Genomic DNA, 20,158 nt, shown 5'->3' on the forward strand with positions numbered 1-20,158 from the left:
AACCCTGGGCAGATGATTAACTGCTTCAGGGACTCGTAGCAGTTCATACAAATTGGAATAACACTTATCATAGAATATATATATTTATAACCACTTAAAACAGTCAAATTGAGATAGACCAAGAGATATATACCTTCCATCATATGTATTACATATTTTGCCCAACATGTTTATCTTGACATACACTATGTCACCCAGATCGTACTGATATATGTGTGAACAAGCAAAAGTTTTGAACGGTCCTTTTAAGTGTTTCTTTTACCGACTACAATTTTCGGGACTTACCCCGGGACTTACCACGCTGCCCTGCTGCCCTACCTCACCGGTATACAAAGAAACACGTAATTTTTCCAGTATCAAACTTTTGCGGTAACATCACACCACAAGTCACACATATCGCAGTACTTTCTTAGATTTAGATAAACAGCATATACAAAATATGTAATAACATAGATCTCAGGCCATCTCTTGGCCTTATCGGCCTAGCCGACCATATATATATTCACAAAGCTAGGGTAGAGGGGTATACCTTAGCAGCTCCTGGGTCCTGGAAAGCGAGATGGCTCCGATACCAGTTTGGGTTGGGTTGGGGTTTAGGTTTTAGGTAGTTAAAACCTAAGTCGATTTTGGAAGCAAGAGTTCTTTGGAAAATGCGAGAGTATTATTGCAGTGGAAGTTCGGTGTCCTGAGTGGAAGTTCGGTGTCCTGAGACCGTTTTCCGAACCCTTATTTATAGTACAAAATATTACTGTACAAAAGGACACATGTCAAGCATTCAGAGCCGGGTACACATTGGGCTCCATCGACGCTCGTCGTTACTCGGCACGTGACATAAAGTAACTTTACAAAAAGTAAAATGCTTTACACTGTTTTGAGTGCCGGCTTTACTGTACAGCCCTAGAAAACAGTGTAATTACAATCTTATCCTTTACTGTACAATCCTAATAGTAACTTTTTCTAATTGTTGTATGTACTAAAAATTTTGTGGCTGTAGGTTATGTTGAAGCCTCCCAGTGATGAACCACTCCACGGAACTGCTGAGGATGGGCTTGTTGACCTTACTGATGTTGATATCCGTCTCCCACTGCTGGTTTATGTCTCTCGCGAGAAGCGTCCAGGCTATGATCATAACAAGAAGGCAGGTGCCATGAATGCCCTGGTTCGAGCCTCTGCCATCATGTCTAATGGACCATTTATTCTCAATCTTGATTGTGATCACTACATTTACAACTCCCAAGCATTGAGGGAAGGCATGTGCTTCATGATGGATCGAGGAGGTGATCGTATCTGTTATGTCCAATTTCCTCAGAGATTCGAAGGCATTGATCCTTCTGACCGATATGCCAATCACAATACTGTTTTCTTTGATGTAAACATGAGAGCACTTGATGGGCTTATGGGTCCCGTCTATGTCGGGACTGGATGCCTCTTTCGAAGGGTTGCTCTTTATGGATTTGACCCTCGTCGAGCAAAAGAGCACCATTCTGGTTGCTGCAGGTGCTGCTTTGCTCGTCGAAAAAAGAATTCCTTCGTTTCCAATACCCCAGAAGAGAATCGGGCTCTAAGAATGGGTGATTCTGATGGTGAGGAGATGAACCTATCCCTGCTCCCTAAGAGGTTTGGGAACTCCAGTTTCCTTATTGATTCTATCCCAGTGGCTGAGTTCCAAGGTCGCCCCCTTGCTGATCACCCAGCTGTTAAGAATGGACGCCCCCCCGGTGCTCTCACTATTCCCCGTGAACTTCTTGTTGCCTCAACTGTTGCCGAGGCAATTAGTGTCATCTCCTGCTGGTATGAAGACAAGACTGAGTGGGGACAGCGTGTAGGGTGGATTTATGGGTCTGTTACTGAAGATGTAGTCACTGGATATAGAATGCATAACAGGGGATGGAAATCTGTTTATTGTGTGACCAAGCCTGATGCCTTCCGTGGAACTGCTCCAATCAATCTGACTGATAGGCTTCATCAAGTCCTTCGGTGGGCAACTGGTTCCGTTGAGATTTTCTTCTCTCGTAACAATGCTTTGCTTGCCAGCACAAGGATGAAACTTCTACAGAGGATAGCATACCTCAATGTTGGAATATATCCTTTTACTTCGATCTTTCTGATTGTCTACTGCTTCCTTCCTGCACTTTCTCTATTTTCTGGCCAGTTTATTGTGCAGACCCTCAATGTCACTTTCCTTGTTTACCTTCTGACCATCACTGTGACACTCTCCATGCTCGCTGTGCTGGAGATTAAATGGTCCGGTATTGATCTAGAAGAGTGGTGGAGGAATGAACAGTTTTGGTTAATTGGAGGTACTAGTGCTCACCTTGCTGCTGTGCTCCAGGGGCTACTGAAAGTCATTGCTGGAATCGAAATTTCTTTCACCTTGACATCTAAATCAGGTGGTGACGATGTAGATGATGAGTTTGCTGAGCTTTATATTGTTAAATGGTCGTCGCTAATGATACCGCCAATCACGATCATGATGGTGAACTTGATTGCCATAGCAGTTGGGTTTAGCAGAACAATATACAGTGTGATACCACAATGGAGCCGACTATTAGGCGGTGTTTTCTTCAGTTTCTGGGTGTTGGCTCATCTCTACCCGTTCGCGAAAGGACTGATGGGAAGGAGAGGAAGAACACCAACCATTGTTTTTGTCTGGTCAGGTCTTATTGCAATCACCATATCCCTCCTTTGGGTTGCAATCAACCCTCCTGCTGGTAACAACACAATTGGAGGCAGTTTTCAGTTCCCTTGATTAGGACATTCTTCACTGTTGAGCTGGAATCTTTGTTTTATTTTCTTTCTTTAAATTTAATACTATTGAAAAAAAATTATGTGATATTCCTTTTAGTGGACATTCTTTTTTAATAAAAATATAAAAACATTACATTCTGGAGAACTAACGAAATAGCTTGCTTGCTTAATGCCCTTTAGATTTTGTAACGATGGATGAAGCCATTAAGAGGTATCCAACTAGCTAAACCACAAAAAATAGATCAACATTTCTCTTTTGGCCCCTCAATTTTGTATCTTCTTCTTCTTCTTCTTCAATGAATCTACACATTGAAAAAATTACAAATCAAAGAAATTATTGAAAAGGTCAACAGAAGGTGAAGTCAAATGAGGTGAAACAAAGCTGCTTTTTGAAGGATTAGGCATGAGAGCATCCACAATGAAATGATTTTAGAGTATTTGAGATGATATTTTATTGATAAATTAAGTGTTAGATGTTCACAATGGATACTTAAAATAATACTTTCTTGATAAATTAAGCACTACATGCATACTTGTGATAAAAAATGACACTTGAAAAATTAGTCCATGCTTGATCTAAGTTTATGGTAATTGATAAATAATGAAGAGAAAGATAATGAAAAAAGAAGAGAGATGTAATGAGAAGTAAAAGAGAGATGATGGAAAGAAAGAGAGAAGATGAAAAGGAATAAAGATATGATGAAAAATAAGAGAGATGACGAAAATGAAGAGAGAGAAAATAAAAAAAATGATTATAGATTGTTAGAATGTATGAAGTGTTGATGAATAGTGTAGATTTTGGGATCCACTTATCCAATTAAATTGTACCAACTAAAAAAGAGAACATAATTTAGGAAAATTTGGAGTGTGACCACAAATTTTATCACTTTAGATGCTCTCATGAAACTACTGTTCCCATGTATTGCAGGACTCAAATCATAGAAAAAGCTCGCAATCGAGTTCGACGGCGCAGGAAAAGAGTTGGTGATATCGGTTGCAAGGAAGCCGGCCCCGGCTACAAAATACCTGGAAAACTATTACTTGACCTCTCCATAAACACATCCCCACCTCTCTCTTCGAATCCCACATCGCTTACTTTCTTCTTTCCTTCCGGGGATTTATTAGCCTTCTCGATTGTAGCATATCTGGCCGCAGGCGATACCGCCCCACAATCGTCATGGAAGAGATTGTATGTTTTACACGTGGCGGAAGAAGAAGATGATCCGGTGAGGCGTTGGACTAAATTCATGAACTCACTAGGATGGGTGTGGATCACTATTGGAGACACGGTGTAAATTATGATCGGAGACCGCGGTTGTTGCTGCTGTGATTGTTTTTGATGAGGTGGTGGTGCCACCGGTGGTTTTCGGATCTTGTGCGAGCCTTTACGGACATTGTGATTTGAGAGGCGTGGGCCGCGGGCCCTGCAGTCCTTTTCGCGGGGATCTGTCCATGGAGGAGATGAGAAGATGAAATCAAGACCGAGAAGTGTTAAAATGATTAGTATAAAATACTTAAGTATTGGCTACTTTTTAAATTAATATATGTTTTCTTAAGGTAATGTGGGTGATGGGGAAGAAGGCCGGCTTCAGTGTTATCCATGTTGTGAATTCAAAAAAAAAAATCAGGCTGGGCCTGCAATTTATCTAAAATTTTCAAGCTCGGCGCGGCCCAATAGTTTAACATGTATCAAAAAAATACAAAAGAAATTACTTAGAAATTATTATTATAGTTGCAAAAACAAAATATTTATTTAATATAGATGCAAATTCTTGTGACAAAATCCACGTACATTTTTTTGAAAAACAAATGGAAAGATTTTCTACTTCAGTTAGTGATATTGCTTGTATTTACCAAACTGCCCAAATTTTTCTAGAACTTATGATATTCATGGATGCACCTACTAAATTTGATGATACCATCAACCACTAAAGTTGTTTTCAACAACCAAGTTCCCTTTGTTGGGTGACAATATTAAGTCTCTTGCATTGTACATCATCATTATAACCATGACCAAAGAAAAAAAGAAGGAGGAGATAATATTTACAATTGATTTCTATAACAGATTAAATTCAGTTTTACTTGTTAGAGTAATTAAATTTTTACTATTTCAATAACTGGTAGAGTTCAGTTTTTGATTCATTGATATTTGCTTGAAATATATTATAAACGCCTCAAAAACGGGCGGAGCCTCCAAAGAGTCGAATTCAATTCTTGCCTTCCATTTCCGGAAAAAACAAAAAGAGAGAACAAAGTGAGAAGATAATCTGCTTTGCACGCAATAATCACAATCTCTTGGACCGGAAGCGATCATGCCAACTCCAGAGCTTGGGCCTCTAGCCATACGTCTTCTCTCTAACTTTGATAATTGAACACGTGTTCAACTATTCTAGATTTGGCAGCACTACATCTAATTCACATAGTCCGGCTTTCCAGTTGTTTCCATATGTTCACCAAGTAGTTCAACTACGGCCTCTACGAAGTTCCCAAATCATGTCCTAACCAAAGAAACACCTTTAAATGACCTAAATGTCCTCCCTTCCAATGCCCTCACATTTCCTTCTCCGGAACAATCACTCCCTAAACTGCGCCAGCAAATTCCAGTAAGTTTCTTCTTTCAAAATGTGGTTTAAAGCGTACAAATTTGGTGTGGTACAATTATTCTATTTTTGTCTAGTCCTTGATGGGGTTTTGGATATATGCTATTATTGGTCGACTCTTTCTTTTTCTATCTCATAAATTGTTTATCTAATTATAGCATTTGATTTACTTGTTTGGGGGTGGATGGGGGCATACAAATGATGGAGAAAATAAGTGGGTTTTCTTCTTTTGATCATTTTAGGAAATTTTATTCAAGGGTATCGAGTTTCAGCTTCAGAATGATAAAGGGTCAGTGTAAAGTTTGGATTTTTCAATCACTCTATGCACTTGTTGCGATCGGTTCAGTTCTAATCTTCTTTCTAGCCATGGCTTGTGCATATCTATATGTGTTTCCTTATACAAGTACTCTTGTTTATAAGCACGGAATGTCCAATTCAAGTGATTCGATTAGTGAGTGCAATGTGTTTGAAGGAAGTTGGATTCAAGAGGATAGTTATCCTTTGTATAATGCCTCACAATGTCCCTTTGCGGAACGTGGTTTTAATTGCATATCTAATGGTAGAAGAGATAGAGGTTATATGAAATGGAGATGGAAGCCTAAAAATTGTGACCTACTGTGGTTTAGCGCACGAGAAGCTCTTGAGGGGCTCCGTGGGAAACGGGTTGTTTTTGTTGGTGATTCGTTGAGCCGAACACAATGGGAATCTTTCATTTGTATGCTCATGACTGGTTTGGAGGATAAGACAAGTGTGCGTGAAATCAATGGGAATAAGATCACTAAACAGATCAGATTTTTGAGTGTAGAGTTTGGAACATTTAATCTGAGAGTTGATTTTTATCGGTCAGTGTTCTTGGTGCAGCCTGCATCTTCACCAAAGCATGCACCAAAGAGAGTGAAGTCAACTATTAAATTGGACAAGTTGGATTTTATTAGTAAAGAGTGGATAGATGCAGATGTTCTGGTTTTCAATTCGGGACACTGGTGGACCCCGACTAAACTTTTCGCAACGTAAGCGATCTCAATTTTTCAAGCTTTAATTTCCATAGTTTATTACTGATATATTGGTTTTGAATTTGAATTTATTTAAATTTACAAAAGTTTTGTGCTATGAGTACTTATTTTCTCTAGAATTTCACACTGCTAAGATTTCATAGGTCATGCTCCATTCTACATTAATGTCAATCAACAATATGCATCTCTAATGTTTTAATATTTCACAAAGGAAAACAATCAAGAGGCATGAATTTCTGATGTATTGATGTGACTTGATGCCAATTTGGGGAAGTTATGTTATTTGGGACTTTTCCAATAAAAGCATGAGCAATCAAATCAGCTAATCAGTCCTAAACCTTAAACCGCTTCATCGTGTTTAGTTTTCTTGATATATATTTCACGGCGAATCCACAATCAAGAGGCATAACTTTCTGATGTGTTGATGTGTCTTGATGTCAATTTGGGGACTTACATTATTTGGGACTTTTCCGATAAAAGCATGAGCAATCAAATCAGCTAATCATTATTTCAACTTTCGACTTCGAGTTTTAAGTGATTAAAGCAGGAATATCAGATGGTCGTATATGTAACTCTAAACCTTAAGCCCTAAACCGCTTCATGGTGTTTAGTTTTCTTGATATATATTTCACGGTGAATCCCAGTTCTATATTAGGATAGTCTATTTAGCAAATGCGTTTCATAGCTACCTAGTAGCCCTAGAATTTGTGCATGCTCAAGCTCATTAGAAGGCAAAGCTATTGAATTATCTGAATTGCCTATGAGATGTTGGCAGGGTTGACCATTTACATGACAGGTTCATGGTCTACTGAACATGCGGATCAATCTGTGTGATGTTTCTGATTAGACACATCTTTCCTGGAGTCTTTGATTTAGGAATAAATGGTTGTAGACCACCATCCTATCTAGAGTGTGAATGTTGAAAAGAATACACTTGAACTGATTATTATTCCAACGATGCATTTAAGCATAATTAATCTGCAGATCATGTTAAACAAGAAAAACTTCTAGTTGTTTGTTGTCCTTTGTGCCCATTGCTCGATCAACCTATGATTGTGGCAACTTTCTATTAGGCATTGCCTAATGTTAATTGATTAATATATCCGTAACTAACTAGAGAAGTTTTTTTCTTTTTTTGTTGTTTTTGTGCAATAGAAACCAATCCCCTCCCATCTCCCAGTTAGCTTTTCCATTGATCAGTGAGGGTGCGGGAGAAGGGTTTAGGTGGGAAAGACCTTAAATATCATGAAAAATGTTATTCAATGATATATATGTATTCTAACATAGAATACAATTAACTGCTGCTATGAACCAAGCTGACTTGTTTGGATTTCAAATTTCAATGGAATTTTTTTAAATTCCTAATTTTCAAGGATCTTGATTAAGATTTGAAACTCATTTGGCTGCTGAGAGCAGTGCATTACATAGCAAGAGGTATCCACAGTTGGTTGCTCATCCTCTGTATATCTTTGGGCAATCATTTTTTCAAATTGTGGTGTTCTTCTCCTGTCCGAATATCCTTTTATCAGGTTTTTGTCCAATTTTTGACATCCTTATTTGCTGCCTGATGGTTGAACAAAATGACTTCATATCTTCACCTCAAATTTGGGCATCTTTCGCCTATCCTTATCTCTGTGAATGCACATGCATAATGACTTTGTTTTGCTGTCATTTTCCAGTATTCCATTAAATAACATGATATTCTATACATTTTTATTTTATTGATGGTTATTTTTCATTGTGTTTTTGCATTGAATGTGTGCTTTTTAAGGATACTATACATAATATCTTCCTAACATGTCTTCAGGGGCTGCTATTTTCAAGTTGATGGAGCGCTGAAACTTGGAATGCCAATAACTTCTGCCTTCAAAATAGCATTAGAGACCTGGGCATCTTGGGTTGATACTACAATTAACTCAAATAGAACTAGAGTATACTTCCGAACTTTCGAATCTTCTCACTGGAGGTATGTTGTGCGGTTAGTGACCGTGTAGTGTCCTCATTTTGTTTCTCCACTCTTGCTGCATATTGCATAATGTTGCCAAAATTGTTGAGTATAATTCCATTGCAGCATAATCTGATTATAGTAACTTCAAGAAAAATTAAATTGTATTTCGTGATTGCACTAATGTGATTAGAATTCCTTATTAGGTTAAGCATGAAAGAATATTGAAGACTATCTTTACATGAATGGGCCCATATTTATTTGTTTTCTATTAAAGTTTAAACATATCTGTGACTGTGAAGACCCTTGCACAACTATTCTATCATTGTCGAAGAAATGCTTGAACGATTCTCGAAATTAGATTGTTCTTACCCAATCATGATAAATTGTAAGAGATGCAGTTTCTTAGTCCACCACATCCTTCTCTGGGTCTCATTTTACCTTTTGCTTTCTGTATCATAATCTATTATTTGATTTCAGCATACTTTCAAAGCAACTTCGAATTGTGTTAAAAGTCCCTGTGAACATGCTCGTGAGTGGCTTTTGTGAAGCAAATTTTCTAATTTGTGATAATATTATGCTCATTCCATCGATATCATCATACAAACAGATCTACGTTAACTACACTGGACTTATGGTCTTACTCTATTTCTATGCCCGTGGCAGAAACCATAAACCTTGCACAGTGACTAAACGCCCTTCCTCGCTAACCGGAGGGAGGGACCGCAGCTCAATTTCAGACGCAATACTTGGAGTTGCGAAGAAAATGAAAGTTCCAGTGCGAGTTTTGCACGTTACCCCAATGGGAGCTTTCCGGAGTGATGGGCATGTGGGCACTTGGAGTGACAATCCATCGGTGCCTGATTGCTCCCATTGGTGTCTGCCTGGAGTGCCTGATACGTGGAACGAAATTCTCTTTTCATACATTCTGAGCGAAAATCAGGTACCCTTCAATGAACACTAAGCTGCAAAGGCTCATTTTTCCTGCAATTTCTGGTATCATTTGATCTTCTCACTTTGCAGCCGACTACAAAAGATGAATAAATGTTTCTCTTTGCTAACCCTTCTGGTCCTGTACGTGTCCCATCCGGTTCAATTTTTTTGTTTGGCAAGTGACAATAGCAAGAGCTTGTATAATGAAAGAAAATATGTAGCTACAACATATTATATGAATGAAAGTTCCAACATTTTCTACATATGATGACTGCCTGGTAGTTTCTCTTAGTTTTCTTTGTTTATAGATGGGAAAAGATATATAAATCCCATTTGATCCGGAAGGAGGTATTCTGGAAGACTGGAACACCTCTTATGGTGAATTTTGGTCTCTCTCTCCACCAGCGCCTGCCCTTGAACCTGTGATTGGGAGTGGGGGTTGAGTTGCATGCAACTTCACCACCAGACCAAGAGGGGGCCAGTCATGGGGTTGCTCTAGTTATGATTGTAATCCATTGGTAAACATAAAAGTGATTGCTGCTATACATTCAAATCTTTGGAAGGAAATTAAACAACAAACACAGTGACTAAGCTCATCTCTTGATTCTTGAATATCACATACTTTTTGTGAAAGATCTTACTACAAGAAAAATTACTATCATACCAAAATAAATACCCTTGCATACCACTACGCATGTAAGGGGGTTGCCATAGCGGCATTAACAAACTCTAAGTCATGGGTTTAAATCTAGCATTCAAGTTAAATGTTCAGCCCGTTCCCTATAATCATGGGGTTTCAAGGGCAGTGACGACCCTGCTATAAATTACAATTGCGTTTTGATCGAGATTACTAGGTCCAATGGTGTATTTTTTTGTCCTAAACAAAAATTAAATGACACGAGAATTTTGGACCATAGAAATAAATTGAAATATTCAATATCTCTTTTGATATGAATTTAATTTTTGCTTGAGAGAAAAAAAAATATTAATAATAATTATTAGTTATTACTAGCTCATCACATCTTGCAATCAATAAATCCAGCTCCAAGATAAAACGAAGGAAACTTTGAGAGGTGTTTTCCAATGCAAACAATCCAATTTAAAATCTTAGCATGAGAGCCAAGTCACATAAAACTTGAAACACATTTTAACACAATAAACAAACCACAACCCATCACTACAAATACACATTCAAGCTCAACAATTTCTCCACAGCTCAGAATTGATCAATACTTCCTGTAATCTTTAATATATAATGGCCTCTCCCAATAACTTTGACGTCCCACATTTCCCTCCACCACCCCCACCTACCTACATAACCCCTCCTCCGCCCCACATTCACCCTCCTCCACCTCATATCCTCCCACCACCACCGTCACCTTCACCGGACAACCACACGACAATTATAATCGTTGTGTTTGTCTCATTTGCTGGACTTCTTTTTCTTGCATTCCTTGTATTTGGTCTATGTTGCTTAATCAAGAAGAAGAAAAAGAATACAATTGAAGAAGCTGAACTTGTACATGTTGATGAACATCTGAAGGTGAAGGAGGCTATTGTGGAAGGTCCACATGGTGCACAAGCTGTGGTGCTTGAGATTGATGATGATGTACATGCTGATGAAATGATAAGGAAGGGTGAAAAACTTGGTCATGTTAAGTTTGTAGAAGCCAACAAAAATTATAATAATCCAAGTGCCACAGAAGCAGCTGGAACATCTGATCATCATCACCCTTAAGAACTCCAAGATTGTGCTTACCAAAAAAAAAAAACCATGATCCCAAGAAATTGAATAAGAATGACTAAGGGTCTGTTTGGTATCACTTTTATTTCTTGTTTTTTGTTTTAGTTTTCAAAAAATAGAAAATAAAAAAATATTGTTTGTTTGTATTTTCTGTTTTGGTTTTTATGAAAACCAAAAACAGGTTTTCAAAATTTTTGAAAACAAGAAAAAAAGGTTTTTAAAAGTTTTGGAAATAGAACTAGTTACACTTATTATAGATTGCACTTTCTTTAAGATTTCAGATTGTAAATTGTATAGAGATATGAAGACAATGATCAAATATACTTTGGGTTATTGTTTTATTTCTTATCTTTTTTTCTTTCTCCTGATGTTTTCAATGGTGAAACACGGCAAAGGCGGCAGTTATAAAAAATATAGTGGTGTGGATATATTCCATTATTATGAAAATAAAAGCATAAACACACATTTTTTTTTCCAGTTTTATGCTTTCAGTTTTAATGTTCAACCAAACAAGTTTCAATTTTATATTTTCATTTTATGTTTTATGTTTTTGTTTTTTATTTTTGTTTTCAAAATTTTTGGAAGTGATACCAAACACAACCTAAATTTATTGATATATTTTATTTTTTTAAAATTTTGGTTGATGTTAGTAACTTTTTGAATTACCAATAATGAAAATCTTGCATTTCAACGAATTATCCAACGTTTTATGCAATTATATATATATTTACCAGACCTGAATAGAAAAAAAAAATATCATGCAACTTATCAAAATTCATAATATGAGCAATTAAAGATGTTGACAAAAAGCCTCTTATTCAGTAGTGTTTAGGATTTAAAAAAAAAAATTTACAGTGCACAATGCAGTAAACCAAGTACAAGCAACCTGTTTTATTTCACAAGTTCAGAAGAAACAACAATACTAAAAACCATCGCTTTTAACATGGTAGAGATTGCATATCTGCTAATGCTCACCACTGCAGTTATGATCATCTAACCATCCATGCGAATGACGCACCTAAGGCTTTCTCCTTTCAGCATGTAATCAAAGGCTTTGTTAATCTCCGAGAACGACACCGTGTGAGTAATGAACTTCTCCAGCTCTAGCTCCTGCAGACCATAAAATAGCAGAATATCAGTGATTTTCTGGAATCCCTTCAATGATTCATTCAATCACAAAACAAGTTTATGTAGATACATAACTTTGCTACAATTTAGTCCTGCAAAAAATCTGCATTCTTTCACAAAAAGATAACCTTGTTCATGTATTTTTCGACTACGCCAGGAATATCAGTGCGCGGCTTGTAGTTGCCAAAGAAGGTACCCTTGAGAGTTCTTTCGTTCAAAAAGTTCATAGGATGTGTTTTGAATGCGTCATCTTTGTTTGGTACACCAACAAGTACAGCAACACCCCAACCCTGTAAATAGTGCACACACATGATCAGAAATTTAACTAAATCTTTTAGAACAGCAATCGAACAACAAATAAGGCTTGACTACATCGTCAACACATTCAAACGCTGAGATCATGGCCTGAATGCTTCCACTGCATTCAAGACTCCTGTCAACTCCTCCATTGGTCATCTCAGCGATCACCTGATTATCAAAACCATTATCAATGCAAATGTTGTTAAGCATCATATACCTATGCACTTGTTCTAAAATCATTATAATAAAACTTAATGATTTTTTTTGAAATCAACCTCTTGTACGGGCTTGTCATAATCTTTTGGATTCACAAACTCAGTAACACCGAAGTTCTTAGCTGTCATCAAGAATAGGAATTTCAGCAATCATCAATAGCAATTAGGAGACTAAACATGGAGCTGAATTGGATTTACTATATGTGTAGAAAATCCCACTATGGCACAACCCAGAGCCAGCCTCCCCACCATCTCGGCCCATTGGGCCGTGGCAGTTCCCAGCCCACCTTCTTGGACAAGGTTGGACAATTGGTTGAAGACTTGGGCAAGCTTATAAATTAGACACCAAGCCCCTCAATAATCGATGTGGGATTTTTATCCCTTTAACACCTTTTTAACACTCCCCCGCACTCGTGGACTGGGTATCAAAGCCCAAGGCCCAACGAGTGGACTTTTTCATCGGGGACGAGCACACCTGCTCCGATACCAAGTAGAAAATCCCACTATGGCACAACCCAGAGCCAGCCTCCCCACTATCTCGGCCCATTGGGCCGTGGCAGTTCCCAGCCCACCTTCTTGGACAAGGCTGGACAATTGGTTGAAGACTTGGGCAAGCTTATAAACTAGACACCAAGCCCCTCAATAATCGATGTGGGATTTTTATCCCTTTAACACCTTTTTAACACTTGGAGATTAGTCTCACCTCCTGCGAATATTTATAAGGAGGTGTGTGGGCTTGGTCTGCCCCTGCGTGGACTTGATAGTCTGCCCCTGTGTGGGCTTGATTTGTGCCTCCTGCGTGGGACCTATTGACACCTGTACTTTCATAGGCCTGCGTGGGGCCTGTTGACACCTGTACTTTCATAGGCTTGATGATCTGGTGGTGTGTCGTATGTTGTATTTGTACTTAAAAAGAAAACAATTTAAAAAAAAAAAAAATGCTCGTCCCCGATGAAAAAGTCCACTCGTTGGGCCTTGGGCTTTGATACCCAGTCCACGAGTGCGGGGGAGTGTTAAAAAGGTGTTAAAGGGATAAAAATCCCACATCGATTATTGAAGACTTGGGCCAGCTTATATGCTAGACACCAAGCCCCTCGATAACCATGTGGGATTTTATCCCTTAACAATATGTATGTATGTTAATTGCCAGTTTGCATCTACCTTCGTTGAACCTGCTCGGGTTCAGATCAATACCAATGATCCTTGAAGCCCCAGCTATCCTTGCACCTTCGGCAGCCTGAAATATCATATGTAAGAAGAGTATGAGAATAGATCATTACAAGCATATCTACAGAAGGGCTGAAACAAAGCACAAAGCTACAAGCACAACTCACCGCAAGGCCAACGGCTCCCAACCCAAAAATAGCTACAGATTGACCCTTCTTAGGTTTTGCAACATTCAGAGTAGCACCAAGACCTGCAACCACAAAATGCCAATCATTATTCCCCATACATTGAAAATACATACAGCAATGTGTGAAAGGGCCACATAGGTCATATGTTTATGTAAGTTTATGAATATTTATTTTATGGATTTGTAGTGGTTCCGATTAGTTAAACACCTGTTTATCCTCACTCTTCTCTCCGTCAAATGCCACGAAATCACATGCATCGCATACGGCATGCAAACATGACATCCACGTATGTTTAAAAACACACCCATGCGTAAGATCTTTCACGTGGGAGTGCCATAAGATAAAATATACTTTTCTATTATAAGTTGTTATTAAGTTGTTATTATGTGTAATATCAAAATTTCATATTGATTTCTCTCAACTCTTAGAGTGTGTTTGGATTGAAGGATTTGGAGGGAAGGGAAGAGAAGGGAAATAGAGTTTCATTCCAATTCCCTTGTTTGGATAGTTTATAAAAAATCGAGGGGAGGGATTTGAGGGGGTTTGGGAGGAAGATTTCATTAAATTTTTGTTAAAATTATTTTCTCTCAAAATGGAGTCATTTGGAGGGAAGAGATTACTAATTAAGTTACTTAGAAGTTTAAAACCTAATTTACCCTTAAACATAACACTTAAACATAAAAAATAAGGATAAACTAGTAAATTAAACTACTTTTCTTTCTTTTTTTTTATCTATCCAAACATGAGATAGGGAAATGTATTTTCCCTTCCATTCTCTTCCCTTCTCTTCCTTCCCTTTCCCTTCTCTTCCCTTCCCCCCAAATCCCTCAATCCAAACACTCGTAAGTTTTCAATTTGTTTGGAGAGAAATGAAATCCAATTATCGAAATATTTAGTTGCATGTTAATAAGAAAAGAAAACCAAGAGTCTCTCGAACCCTAGGTTCTGAGAGCTTGGTCTTGCCGGTCAAGGCGTGCCTCCCTTGGGTTAATCCTTGAGGGGACTGTCGTCTTTCTTATATATCGAGGTTTGCTAACTACAGTGGTATAGGTCTGGTATGTGACAAATCGACCATGGGAGAGGAGATTCACCGACTAATGGAACATCTTGATCTCACAAAGGAAGAAAAGGCGGAGGTTGAAATTGGTGATGAGGTGTTGGAAAGGGCTTGGGGGTCTAGAGGAGCTTGCATATATGCGACAGTGTGTACCCCTCGTCCTTATAATGTTGTCGCTATAAAGCGCACACTATCTCAGATCTGGAACGGGGAGGAGTTTCTCTTGCAAGAAGCTGGGCGGAACAAATTTCTTTTTGAATTCAGAAGCACAAGTGAAAAGGAGAGGTTCCAACTGATAGAGCCTTGGACGTTTGATGGTCACCTTTTTGCGCTATCGGAGTATGATTCTCTCAAGCCAGTCAAGGAGGTCCGGTTTGACTCGGTGACAATGTGGGTTCAGATCCATGATCTGCCTGCGGGTAGTTTAACGGAAGAGGTGGGCTGCTTGATTGGGGCAGAGCTTGGGGTTGTGTTGAGAGTGGATGTTGATGGCAGAGGTTTGTCCACAACTGAGTTTCTTCGAGTACGAGTGAAACGACAACTACCCAAGCCACTTTTGCGTGGCACAAAAATCTTAATGCAGGGAAGGGCTCTCTGGGTTCGCTTTCGGTAAGAGCGACTCCCTATATTTTGCTATGGATGTGGTAAACTGGGGCATACTGACAAAGAATGTCAGGATACAATTTTGGACTTAGGGGTTCGGTGTCAAAGGAGTTACCGTATGGAATTTGGATGCGTGCGGATTCAATGGAGAGAAGGAAGAAGACTGGGAAGGACACTAAAGGGGGAGAGACCAGTTATGGCTCCTCTTCCGAGGGAGGTGTAAGATCTGAAAAGTCAAATGATACTGGGATCAATCAATGGGTGTCCAAAGTGGATGCAGCTCCTTCAATAGATGAACAAGATGGGGAGCAAGGTGCGAGATTAGGTGTGGTAAGAACTGAGGGCCTTTCTCAAACTTCTAATAATTCCCCTGCCCAGTCACAAGAAGAGCAGTTGTTGGTGGAATCTGGTGGCAGTCCAACTGATGTGACGAGGGGTAGTGTCACTTCTTTGAACTTCAAAAAGAAGAAAGGGCGGACTTGGAGGAGAAAAGGGAAAGATATGGAAATCGAGTCCACTGAAATTGAGATACAGCAGGAAAGGAGGAATAATAAACGAATGGGAGCTGAAGTGGGGCGGGAGGGCGATGGAGGAACTCAGAAAAAACAAAGGAAAATTTTGAAGGAGGGAGACGTTGATCTGTTAATATCGGCGAAGGCTGCCGGACAGCCCCGCCGGGACCAATGATTTGTTTAGCTTGGAACTGTCGGGGGCTTGGGAACCCTCGTCCAGTTCGTGCCCTTCGTCAATTGGTGAAGGATAAGGGACCCGACATTTTGTTTCTTATGGAAACTAAAATGGAAAGGAGGAAGATGGAGTCTTTTAGTAGGACTCTGGGGTATAATTCCTGTATTACAGTAGGTTGTGTAGGTAAGGGAGGGGGTTTGGCTTTAATTTGGAAGGAGGATTTGGTTGTTTCGCTTCTTAGTTACTCCCAATCTCACATAGATGTGGTAGTTGGTGACACCTTAGTGCATGATTGTTGGAGGCTCACAGGTTTTTATGGTTGTCCAGTTGCAGCCCGTCGTAAGCTTTCATGGAATCTTCTTCGCCATCTTCGAAACCAATCTTCTTTACCTTGGCTGGTAGAGGGAGACTTTAATGAAATTTTATTTGATTGGGAGAATGAGGGTGGTAGGGATCGACCAGGTCGATGTATGCAGGATTTTCGAGATGTGTTGCTTGAGTGTGAATTACATGGTATCCAGTTCAAAGGTCCTCGATTTACATGGCAAAACAATAGGGACCAAGAGGATCTTATCCGCGAAAGGTTGGACAGGGCAGCTGCTATCCCGATTTGGTTATCAAAATTCCCTTCGGCCTTGGAGGTTCATCTGGTGACTTTTGCTTCTGATCATTGTCCTATTTTGCTACAAACAACTATGTCTAAATATCACCCAAAGAGAAGGAGGTATCGTTTTGAAGCCATGTGGTTAGCTCATGCTGACTGTGAAAATGTAGTCCGTGAGGTTTGGCATTCGCCGATGATGGGAGGATCTATATCGGAGAGGATAGAGTTATGTGGTAAGCAGCTTGCCAGATGGAATTCCACCACTTTTGGCCATGTCTCTAAGACTCTCAAGGAAAAATGTGCTCAATTACAAAGTCTGCACTGCGGAGGGGTAACTGCAGATTGGTTAGAAAAGAAGAATAGATTGAATGCTGAAATCAATTTGTTACTCCAAAATGAGGAAACTCTGTGGAAACAACGCTCTCGGGTGAGTTGGCTCAAGGAAGGGGATCGTAATACGACTTTTTTTCACAGGAAAGCATCGTAACGGAAGCGTCGTAATATGATTGCTGGAATAGAGGACATGAATGGTGTATGGTGGGAAGGGGAGCAAAATGTCCAGAGAGCTTTCATTCATTTTTTTCAGACGGATATTTTCCAGGCGTCCAATGCTATAGTTCTGGAACCAGTGCTGAATTTGATTACATCGAAGGTGTCTCATGCTCAGAATCAATTGCTCACCCGTATGGTTTCAGCGGATGAAGTGCAACATGCGCTTTTCCAAATGCAACCTACCAAGGCCCCGGGTCCTGATGGCATGAGTGCTATCTTTTATTAGAAATTTTGGCATATTGTTGGCCCCTCTATGGTAGCTACTGTGCAAGAAATTTTTCGCTCAGCTATTCTGCCTACTGGACTCAATGATACGAATATTGCTTTGGTGCCTAAGGTAAAGGACCCTCGCAAGCTCACCGAGTTCCGACCAATAAGCCTATGTAATGTTGCTTACAAGATAATTTCCAAGGTCTTGGCCAATAGATTGAAGTTAATCTTATCGTGTTTGATTTCTGAGAATCAGAGTGCGTTTGTTCCAGGGCGTCTGATTACGGACAACGTGCTAGTAGCCTCTGAGTTAATGCATTCGATTAAGGGCCACCAACAACGTCCAAATCCTATTATGGCTTTTAAGCTTGACATGAGCAAAGCCTACGATAGAGTGGAGTGGCCAAGTTTGGAAGCGATAATGCTTCGGATGGGATTTGATGCTCACTGGGTCAATTTGATTATGTCATGTATTACCACTGTCTCTTTCTCTGTGCTTTTGAATGGGGTTGGTTCTTCTTCTTTTACGCCTGGAAGAGGCTTGCGGCAAGGAGACCCATTATCTCCTTATCTGTTCATTCTGTGTACGAAATCCCTTACAAATTTGCTAAATGATACGGTGTCCAGGAGATGCATTCAGGGACTTAGTGTGGGTCGAAATTCTCCAAAGATAACACATTTGTTCTTTGTCGATGACTCTTTACTATTCTGTAGAGCAAATATTGCAGAATGTGGTGAGATAAGGAGAGTGCTGCATACTTATGAATTAGCAACTGGTCAAAAGATAAACACTGACAAGTCAAGTGTCTTCTTTAGCCTAGGGATAACTGACCAGATGAAGGGGAACTTACTACAAGTCCTTGGAGTCCAATCCTTTGCTATTCATGAGAAATACTTAGGATTACCTTCGTTGATTGGCCGATCCAAGAAGTCTATGTTTAGAAATCTGAAAGGTAGAGTTCAGGCTAAGATCAGTGGGTGGAAGGAGAAATTATTATCCAAAGGTGGGAAGGAGGTGATGATTACGGCAGTTGCCCTGTCGATTCCGTCCTATACAATGTCGTGTTTTCTTATTCCCAAATCAGTTTGTCATGAAATCACTAGTTGTATTGCTGATTTTTGGTGGGGGCATGTTGGAGGAAAAAGGAAAATTCATTGGCGTTCATGGGAGAGGTTGTGCTTACCAAAGGAGGAGGGGGGTTTGGGCTTTCGGGATCTGGAGTCTTTTAATCTTGCTTTATTAGCTAAGCAGGTTTGGCGCCTCTTGACAAATAAAACCACTCTATTCCACCGTATTTATAGAGCAAGATACTTTCCTCATGGTAATATTATGACAGCAGTGATGGGGTCTAACCCTTCTCATGCTTGGAGGAGCCTATGGGCTGGTATGGAAGTTTTGAAAAGAGGCATGAGGTGGAGGGTAGGAAATGGGAAATCTATTCAAATAAAAGAAGCCCCTTGGCTGCCACAACCTTCCACATTTAAGGTGTTCTCCCCGATTCCGGAGGAGTGGCAAAACAAAACAGTGCACCACCTAATTGACTCAAGTTTGGGAATGTGGAGAAATGAGACTGTTAAAGAACTTTTTGACCCTCAAGAGGCAAGTCTTATTCTGTCTATTCCCCTAGGGGCCAATTCAGTGGAGGATGAATTATGTTGGCATTGGTCAAGTGATGGTTGCTACACTGTAAAATCGGGATATAGGGTAGCTATGCAAAAGAAAAGGGATCAAAGCCGGCATGGGTCTTCTTCTAGTAATGACTACACTTTCCCTTGGCGAGCATTATGGAATATTCAGGTGCCTAGCAAGATTCAGCATTTCCTCTTTGGCGTTATCCATGGATGCATTCCATGCAATTCAAATTTATACCAAAGACGAGCTATTCCAACTTGTGGGTGTTATCTATGTGGGAGGGAGGAAGAAAATGTGGAGCATGTGTTGATGCAGTGTTGTTCGGCAAGGGAGGTTTGGTCTAAAGTTTTGCCATCGGAATATAGGCAATGGGGATGTCGGCTAAAGTTTACTGACTGGGCTGCTTGCATTTTAAATGATACAGTGCCTTCCGTGCAAGTTGTATTTGCGGTGTTCGCATGGTTCATATGGAATAAAAGAAATGAATTCATTTTTGAAGGCAAATGGACTGCAACTGAGGTGCTTATTAGAAAGGGTAATAGCTATATTGAGGATTATAGGCAAGCTTTGGAGTCCCAGGAATTACGAAGTGGAAACCTTGCAGGTCCTTTGACTAATGATTGGACTAGGCCTCCCAATGGGCTTCTCAAACTCAATGTTGATGGGGCTTGCTTCAAGGACAAAGGTGCCTCTGGTGTGCGTGGTGTCTTGCGTGATGATAGAGGACAAGTGAGGTTGGCTTTCTCTTACTACCAAGAAGGTCTGCTAGACCCGGTGCTGTGGAATCTCTTGCTGTGTTGGTTGGTCTGCAGGTGGCCAAGGAGCATGGTT

The 20,158-nt window shown here is 39.7% G+C and overlaps 5 protein-coding genes across 7 annotated transcripts; 3 read left to right on the forward strand and 2 right to left on the reverse strand.

Annotated features, from left to right (window-relative positions):
- Window positions 1–997: 997 nt before the first annotated feature.
- LOC119993043 (cellulose synthase-like protein D3) lies at window positions 998–2,833 on the forward strand. The gene has a single exon (XM_038839947.1). It carries the CDS (start codon window positions 998–1,000, stop codon window positions 2,747–2,749), a length of 1,752 nt encoding a protein of 583 aa, XP_038695875.1. The 3' UTR covers window positions 2,750–2,833.
- A 782-nt stretch (window positions 2,834–3,615) lies between these two features.
- On the reverse strand, window positions 3,616–5,194 carry LOC119993415 (protein MKS1-like). The gene is made up of 2 exons (XM_038840564.1): window positions 5,168–5,194; window positions 3,616–4,273 (listed from the first exon to the last, which is right to left on the reverse strand). The coding sequence occupies exons 1-2, from the start codon at window positions 5,192–5,194 to the stop codon at window positions 3,764–3,766; spliced, it is 537 nt and encodes a 178-aa protein (XP_038696492.1). The 3' UTR covers window positions 3,616–3,763.
- On the forward strand, window positions 4,977–9,502 carry LOC119992516 (protein trichome berefringence-like 7). Of its 3 annotated transcripts, XM_038839248.1 has the most exons (5): window positions 4,977–5,351; window positions 5,591–6,358; window positions 8,169–8,327; window positions 8,973–9,249; window positions 9,330–9,502. In XM_038839248.1, the coding sequence occupies exons 1-5, from the start codon at window positions 5,278–5,280 to the stop codon at window positions 9,348–9,350; spliced, it is 1,299 nt and encodes a 432-aa protein (XP_038695176.1). In that variant the 5' UTR covers window positions 4,977–5,277; the 3' UTR covers window positions 9,351–9,502. The 3 variants fall into 3 exon arrangements, with proteins under 3 accessions (XP_038695176.1, XP_038695175.1, XP_038695177.1); XM_038839247.1 differs by having other exon boundaries at window positions 4,981–5,351; window positions 8,973–9,502; XM_038839249.1 differs by lacking the exon at window positions 4,977–5,351 and having other exon boundaries at window positions 5,370–6,358; window positions 8,973–9,502.
- A 992-nt stretch (window positions 9,503–10,494) lies between these two features.
- Window positions 10,495–10,977, forward strand: LOC119993416 (cysteine-rich receptor-like protein kinase 6). The gene has a single exon (XM_038840565.1). The coding sequence runs from the start codon at window positions 10,495–10,497 to the stop codon at window positions 10,975–10,977; it is 483 nt and encodes a 160-aa protein (XP_038696493.1).
- Window positions 10,978–11,976: 999 nt separating this feature from the next.
- On the reverse strand, window positions 11,977–16,416 carry LOC119993423 (alcohol dehydrogenase class-P-like). Its single transcript, XM_038840573.1, has 8 exons — window positions 16,410–16,416; window positions 16,165–16,236; window positions 13,961–14,046; window positions 13,788–13,863; window positions 12,687–12,748; window positions 12,484–12,579; window positions 12,240–12,401; window positions 11,977–12,093 (listed from the first exon to the last, which is right to left on the reverse strand). Exons 1-8 carry the CDS (start codon window positions 16,414–16,416, stop codon window positions 11,977–11,979), a joined length of 678 nt encoding a protein of 225 aa, XP_038696501.1.
- Between the last annotated feature and the right edge of the window lie 3,742 nt (window positions 16,417–20,158).

Source organism: Tripterygium wilfordii, chromosome 23 (genome assembly GCF_013401445.1).
Source record: "Tripterygium wilfordii isolate XIE 37 chromosome 23, ASM1340144v1, whole genome shotgun sequence".
In the NCBI taxonomy this organism is placed as follows: Eukaryota; Viridiplantae; Streptophyta; class Magnoliopsida; order Celastrales; family Celastraceae; genus Tripterygium; species Tripterygium wilfordii.